The 7,657-nt window shown below is 37.6% G+C and overlaps 2 protein-coding genes across 2 annotated transcripts; one reads left to right on the forward strand and one right to left on the reverse strand.

Annotated features, from left to right (window-relative positions):
- The first annotated feature begins 1,819 nt into the window (after positions 1 to 1,819).
- LOC143631511 (RNA-binding KH domain-containing protein PEPPER-like) lies at positions 1,820 to 4,343 on the forward strand. Its single transcript, XM_077100266.1, has 6 exons — positions 1,820 to 2,106; positions 2,832 to 3,075; positions 3,155 to 3,312; positions 3,384 to 3,650; positions 3,741 to 3,935; positions 4,029 to 4,343. The coding sequence occupies exons 1-6, from the start codon at positions 1,852 to 1,854 to the stop codon at positions 4,242 to 4,244; spliced, it is 1,335 nt and encodes a 444-aa protein (XP_076956381.1). The 5' UTR covers positions 1,820 to 1,851; the 3' UTR covers positions 4,245 to 4,343.
- A 1,115-nt stretch (positions 4,344 to 5,458) lies between these two features.
- LOC143631490 (pentatricopeptide repeat-containing protein At3g14730-like) lies at positions 5,459 to 7,413 on the reverse strand. The gene has a single exon (XM_077100251.1). It carries the CDS (start codon positions 7,399 to 7,401, stop codon positions 5,548 to 5,550), a length of 1,854 nt encoding a protein of 617 aa, XP_076956366.1. The 5' UTR covers positions 7,402 to 7,413; the 3' UTR covers positions 5,459 to 5,547.
- Positions 7,414 to 7,657: the final 244 nt, after the last annotated feature.

Below are 7,657 nucleotides of genomic sequence, written 5' to 3' on the forward strand. Positions count from 1 at the left end.
ATTTCATGAGGAATCCCCTTTAATGAGAGACATAGCCCTATTATCATAAAACAATATCTTAGGGAGAACATATCTTCTTGGTGGACCAAACAAGGAGAATATAATTCCTAGTCTAAATGGATAGATAGCTGATTTTGATCTAAAGCTAAGAAAACCCCAACCTCCATCAAATAATGATTTTATGCTACATGATATAGAATCACATTAAAGTCTTTTCGCATATAAGAACAAACCATTTGTGAAACTATTCTCATCTGTTCACAAAAAAATCCAATCAAAGCAATGCATCATATTAAAAAACATATATATTTAATTAAATATCATAAAACATAAAAACATAAACCTATGATACAAAATTATATAACATTGAAAATACCATGGTTATAGTATATACACCTTAGATCGTTAACAAACTCTTCAGGATTATATTCAAGTATCTTGTTTGTGACATGTCGGATCAACACTTGATTTAATAAAATGGCTAAGATAATCATTCTCATATATTTATTTTGGGTTGTTATACTCTTATCGTAAAGAGTTTATTAACCTCTCTACTTCTATTTTAACATCAAGTTAGAATTTAAAGGCACTTCGTCTTCTCATGAAATTGTCTTCTCAAATAAGGGTGTTAATAGCTTCGATTTAAATGGTTTGTAGGTTTTTTTTAAACCAAGCAAAAAGCTGAATTTGAATTCGGTTTAGTTTTCATTTTAACCAAAAAACAAAATATCAGTTATTTGTTAACGGATACGATTAAGCTAAATAAGAATAAACTAAAGTGTAACTGAATTTGAGTAAATGAGAAAAAAAACATATATTTTCACTGTATCTTATTCGGTTTGAACCGAATTCAATTTTTAGAATGGTTATAGAAGTTGTTAGGCGCTAACATGTTGGTCGACTAGCGAGTTGCGAGCACTCAAACATGGTAAAATATAAAGAAATTAAGTTTCGAGAAATTGTATATATGTCAAATATCATAACTTTACTAATATTTTAACATATCAATATAAACCAAAAGGATGCATTTTTCAATATTAAAATATTTTAAAAATTGATATTCATTCTTTAACATTTTTTGCCGATTAGATTTAAGTGATTGTCATGTAACTCTGAGCTGAACATCGACTAGATCCGAGTAATTTCCGACTAGATCTAAGTAGTATGGGCTGAGTTGGATAAAATCCCCTTAGGAGAATACCAAGTAGTGAGTTATTGGCGATATATTGGCTTATCGCCTAGTACTCGACCGAGTTGACCGAATTTTAAAAAGCAAAACTTAATTGAAAATTGAATATGCATAATTAAGTTGGGTTTAATCATATTACCGAAAATTAAACATCCTATCGTTACTTTTGTTAAAAAAATTTATCAAACAAACCTATAAAATATAAAAAATAAAAAATAACTGTATTACTAAACTAGTATCCACCACTTGTGGCCTAGTGATGGAAACGTTTGGAACCTCAAGTGTACATTTAAGTTCGATCTCTGTTTGTGTCACTTTTTAGTGGATATTGGCAATAAATTATTTGAGCTAGGTTTTGTGAAGTTGTTAGTTCGAATCCTATGCCCACTCGATTTTTTGTCCCATCGCGTGTTACGACAAAAATCCATGTTTTTGTAACGACATAACGGCTGTCATATAATAGTCGGCGGTATGATTTTCCGGTAAATTTAGATTCTGGATTATGACAATATAGTAAGTTAATCAGTACGTAGAGCTTACAGTTACACCTACTAGAAAAGATCCTCTGTACAACGCAACAGATCCCTCTTCTCTTCTCTTCTCTTCTCTTCGTTCGTCAAACACCAAGCACTAGCCCTAGCCTACAATCATCACACACCCTAATGGCTTCAATCAACGGCACCGTAGCCGAAACCCCTACCACCACCACCGCCGAGGACGTGGCACCGTCCAAAGTTCCACCGGAGAATAAGTGGCCGGGATGGCCTGGAGAATGCGTGTTCCGCCTCATAGTGCCGGTGCTCAAGGTCGGGAGCATAATTGGACGGAAAGGTGATATTATTAAGAAGATGTGCGAAGAGACGAAAGCTCGGATTCGTGTACTCGATCCACCTGTTGCTTCTACTCCTGATCGCATTGTAAGCTTTCGTTTAATTGACTCTGTGTACAGATAATTAGGAGAATATTGTTATTATTATAACTAAGGTTCAATTAGGGTTTCGGATTTTGAAATTGGGTGATTGATTGGTTTGATCATCAATACCTTCACTAATTGTTGTTGGGAAAAGCTGGGCCAACCAAATGAACATGAACACGCACATGTAATTGAATAAATTGTTTTGTTAGTGTTTGTTCATTAAGAAAATGGGCATGTTCATGTTGGCTCGTTTAAAACTTAAACGAGCAATTCATGAACATAAAAAAAAAAAAACTTGAACGAACATAATTGAAAAAATATAAAGGAACAAGTCTAAAACATCACAATTCATTCAAACCTACATTTAAATTAGTGGTTTATATTTACATGATTTATTCAAAATATCCATCATGATTCTACCAAATGAACAAACGTAAATTACTTATTTTTATTTTTATATAAATATAACTACCTTTGTATTTATTAAAATTTAAACTAACGTAAATAAGCGATCAAAATGTATTCATGTTCAATTAAATAAATGAACATAAAAGAACTTCATGCAGAACAGTTAACGAACTGTTCATGAACGTTCTGTTTGTTTATAGGCCTAGGAAAAGCACATATTACTGTACAGCCAGTTTTTAAAGCCAAACAAATCTCAACAATCCGTTAATATGATCTGTATGAAACATATTTTTCATCAGAAGTATTGACTGTGTTTAGGTTTTGATAACTGGTAAAGAAGAACCAGAGCTACCTTTCTCACCTGCAATGGATGCTGTAATACGCGTATTCAAACGCATTAACGGATTTCCAGAAACTGAGGGTGAGAGTCTAGCATCCGTCCCGTTCTGCTCGATCCGATTACTGGTGCCATCAGTGCAAGCCTTGAGTCTGATTGGGAAACAAGGATCATCAATCAAAGCAATACAGGAAAGCACCGGCTGTTCTGTGCGTGTGCTTTCAGGTGGTGTGACTAACAAATCATATTATTTGCAGTTTCATCATTTTATTATTAGTTTTAATAAACAGTGTTTATCTTTCAGATGAAGTGTCACTGTCAGCATTATCTGCCAACTCAGACGAGAGGGTTGTTGATATGCAAGGTGAAGCTATAAAGGTTTTGAAAGCTCTAGAAAGCGTGTTGGGACACTTGAGGAAGTTTTTGGTAGACCGTAGCGTCCTTCCTCTCTTTGAGAAACCTGTAAGTTGTGACATCGTGATTATTCATAATTAACAATGGTTAACGAAGTGCATTATTATTTTATTATTCAGAACACTGTAACATCAGCCACACAAGAACATCAAGTGGAGACATCATGGATTGACAAGCCCGTGATGCGTGGTACTAGTGGGCTACAGTCACACCTCGGTTTAGGTGGTGGCGGTGGTGATTATTCTCTTCCAATGAGAAGAGAGACACTGTTTGCTGATCGTGAACCGTTACATGGACTTTCTTTATATGGTCGTGACCCTGGGGCTGGGCTAACTACAGCAATTTCACCCGTACTGGCTCGAACCGGTGGTCCTATTGTCACTCAGGTCAACGGTTTATTTTAATAGCTTTGTTAAATATATGTGTTACCGTGTTGTAAACTTGTAATAAGTTGTTTTTTGGTTTATGTTAAGCAGGTAGCTCAAACGATGCAAATACCTTTGATTTATGCTGAGGATATTATCGGGGTCGCGGGGACGAATATTGCATATATTCGTCGGACGAGTGGTGCGATTCTTACCGTGCAAGAAAGCCGAGGTTTACCCGATGAAATTACAGTTGAAATTAAAGGGACAGCTGCACAAGTCCAGACAGCTCAGCAACTTATTCAGGTAAAACGGAACCATAAGGGTAAAATTGTCAGATTAAAATAGTGCTCATCAGTTTATTTACTTGATTTTAACTTGTTTGGTTTGATTACTTAGGAATGTGTGAATGGTCAAAAAGAATCATCCATTGCAAGCGGCTATGGGAAACTGGATTCGGGTTTGAGGTCTTCTTACTCTCAGTTGGGGAATTCGTCATACCCACCGCCACCATCATCATCAGCTGCAGCGGCAGCCTATGGTGGACCATCGCCTTATGGTGGCGGGTATGGAGCCTCTGGTTTAGGAGGATACAGTAGTGGTTATAGGATGTGAAATGTAAGAGATTGAAACACTATTTATTTGTACTTCTTTTCTAGAAACCTATATTAAATGTACTAATTATCCTAAAAGAAGTTGGATCTGTTTCTTTTTTGTCATCATTAACATTTGACGTAGGCCTATCAAGACATGGAGTTTCTGTAAACTGAATTAATTATACGGATGGTTCATATAACAGTTGTGTCAACTTTCTTTTTCCATTGTTACGAAGGGGCCACCTGGTTGTCGCAAATCAATTTTCGTGTACCAATGGAACTGATGAAACAGGCAGAACTCAGTTTTCAATTACTTCTAATGATTAAATAACAGAAAATAAATTGGAGAAACAACAATATGAATTGAAATCCGAAGTTAAATAAATGATCAAAACCAAATTGACAACCGAAGAAACAGAAATGAAGATGGTATTCAAATGTTATTGGCATTAAAGATTTTCGAGGGTTCGAGCTGCATATACACTAATCTAAAACAGACAAAGCCCTTTTACCTTTGTAGTACTGTTGTTGAGATTTTGAACACAGAGCAGAGACAGATTGAGAGTGGTGGTTGAAACTGGGTTCTAGATATCGACCCGTCAAATGAGCCAGACCAGTCGACTCCATAACCCATGAAATAGTCTTTTGAAAGAAATGTAACAAAAACTCTTTTAGTATTGAAAGACCAAAAGTGTTGCAACTGGATGAACACATATGGATAAAATGTTTAATAACAGGTTCATTTGAGCCAACTTTAAATAATACAACGGGTCAGTTTGGGTATTCTTAAGACATACAATGGATTAACACAGGTCACTCTATATCTTAAAATAGGCCAAATGGGTCAATGCTGCCCACGTCCATGTCCATTGTCTGTCGCTACCACCTACGACACAACAGCCACACCTAATTATGAATTTACGGTGTGTGGTATATTCTCCCACTCGTGTTCTTCATGATGAGTTTAATAATCTCCCCTTCAAAAAATCTTATGAGTTATTGATACGGGTATTTGATGGGGCTCAAACTCTCGTTTAAAGTGGTTAAAACAAAATATGATTCGTAAACACTGCACAATAGGGAGGGTGTTCTAGCCAAGTAGCCATCTACACAAGCTCAACACTGCACAATAAGGAAGCTTTTTATGTTTCCTTTGTAACCTTATTTCTTATAATATTCTATTTTTAAAGGCATTTCCTTTTTATCAAAACAAAAAGAAAAAAAAAATCCTAATACAAACTTAGCACAGAGAATAAATAATTTATACTAATTTGTAAAATCCTACTTAGAATATCAATCTCATGAAACCAAATGGTTTAAGTCTAAGTCATGTGACACAAACCCATGCTCATATACAACGAACTAAGCTCACCATAAATCGACTCTTCATCAGGATGAGTCCGATCACCCGTCCCAAAAACATGCACCCCGTCTCCAAACTCGATCCAACTGCACCCCGGCGTTTTCTTCACATTCTGTTGTCTCATATTAAGCCTCACATCAGACACCTCCTCGTACCGACCCAACGTCCAATACACATTCGACATCAAAACATAACTCCCACAATGCTCGGGTTCAAGATCAACTACTTTTCTAGCAGCAATTTTAGCAAGATTCACATCTCCATGAAGGCGGCACGTTGCTAAAAACGCCCGCCACACCACTGAGTTAGCTTCAACCGGCATTTCAGACAGCAACCCGTACGCTTCATTAAGCAGTCCCGCACGACCAAACATGTCAATCACACAAGTATAATGTTCAACCGTTGGCGAAACGTTGCATGTTGACTTCATTTGACTTAAAAATTCCTCCCCTTCTTTCACCAAACCCGCATGGTTGCAAGCCGATAACACCCCCACGAATGTCACCTCGTCGACGGTTAATCTTTTTTCACGCATTTCGTTGAATAAACATAACGCCTCGTTGCCAAACCCGTGCATTGCGTAACCCATGATCATGATGTTCCATGAAGCCGAATCTTTAACCCTCATATGGTCAAAAACTAATCGGGCTTCTCGCATGCACCCACATTTACCATACATGTCCAAGATAGCATTGTTGATGTATGTATCATCAAATCTATCTTCACCGTCTTCTTTCCCCAAACCGTTTGTGATCATATATGCATGAATCTCCTTACCACGCCTTAATGCTGCTAAATGCGAGCAAGCCGGGAGGACGATCGTGACCGTGACTAAATCGGGACGGAAAGCTTTATCTTTCAACATTTGGTCAAATAGCTTTAGAGTTCCATCATGATCACCAGACTGTTGATGAACACCAATGATCGAGTTCCATGAATAAATATCCTTCACCGCCATTAATTCAAATATTCCCAAAGCATCAACAAAGCATTTGCATTTTCCATACATAACGATTAACGCATTGCAAACCGCAACACCCGAAAAATAACCCATCTTGATCACAAACCCATGAACCGATTTCCCGTTATAAAGATCCCCTTTTACGGTAATAACCGACAATATCCCGGTCACGGTGAACCTGCTCGGGACACTCCCATCCGCACGAAGCTTCCGTAAGCACTGCAACGCATTACGAAACTCCCCGATTTGGGAATACCCATTAATCATAGCATTCCATAGAACCACATCTCGGTCAGGCATTTCATCAAACACCTGGTGTGCATCCACCACCAACTCAAACCTCAAATACCCATGAACCACAGCACTCCCAACAAACAAATCATGGTCCAACCCAACTTTAAACACCAACCCATGAACCTTCTTCAACCCCACAGCATCCTGACAACCCGAACACGCCTTAACAACACAAGGAAACGTGTATTTATCCATGAAAACCCCGTCCACCCGCATTTGTTCATAAACCTTTAACGCGTGTTTGGGCATGTCATTGAAGATGAACCCAGCAATGATAGCGTTATAAGCGAAGACATTAGGGTCTGATAACGAGTTAAAAACTAAAAAAGCGTCGTGTATGTTGTTGCATTTGGAGTACATGTTGATGAGACTGGTGATGGTGAGTGGTGAGTTGAGGAAGCCATTGATGATCATGTGGGAATGAAGCTTCTTGCCTTGGTGTAAGTTGGTTTGGTTGGCGTATGATTGGAGAGACGTGATGCATGATTTGAGGTTTGAGAGAGATGAGAAGGTTCGAAAGATGTTTGGAGTTTTGGTGAAGAATGTTGTTTTGTACATTTAAAATCGATGGATGGATGGATGGATGGATGGATGTTGTTTTAAGGTTAATGAGCTGACACACGATGGATAGAACATAGTTATATTGATTGGTCAGACATGTTATCTAAACAACCGATCGTGCAGTGAAAAATTCGTTTATATTCGTCTGATTTATATATGAATGAACACGAACAAATTTCGTTCAGTGAGCTTAACAGATGAACAGGAACAAAGGCCGCGTTCACTCAATTGTGTTGTTGAACGTTCGGTAGTG

The sequence above is a fragment of the Bidens hawaiensis genome, unplaced genomic scaffold, assembly GCF_021521415.1.
Source record: "Bidens hawaiensis isolate Kalapana, Puna unplaced genomic scaffold, B.hawaiensis_p1.1 tig00006085_1, whole genome shotgun sequence".
NCBI classification, from domain to species: Eukaryota; Viridiplantae; Streptophyta; class Magnoliopsida; order Asterales; family Asteraceae; genus Bidens; species Bidens hawaiensis.

What these genes read in the sequence shown, in the direction of transcription:
- LOC143631511 (XM_077100266.1), top strand. Translation starts at nt 1,852, where the DNA reads ATGGCTTCAATCAACGGCACCGTAGCCGAAACCCCTACCACCACCACC. An exon ending in TTCCTCTCTTTGAGAAACCT is followed by an intron (nt 3,313 to 3,383) that starts GTAAGTTGTGAC and finishes TTTATTATTCAG; the next exon opens with AACACTGTAACATCAGCCAC. An exon ending in CAGCTCAGCAACTTATTCAG is followed by an intron (nt 3,936 to 4,028) that starts GTAAAACGGAAC and finishes TTGATTACTTAG; the next exon opens with GAATGTGTGAATGGTCAAAA.
- LOC143631490 (XM_077100251.1), bottom strand. Translation starts at nt 7,401, where the DNA reads ATGTACAAAACAACATTCTTCACCAAAACTCCAAACATCTTTCGAACC.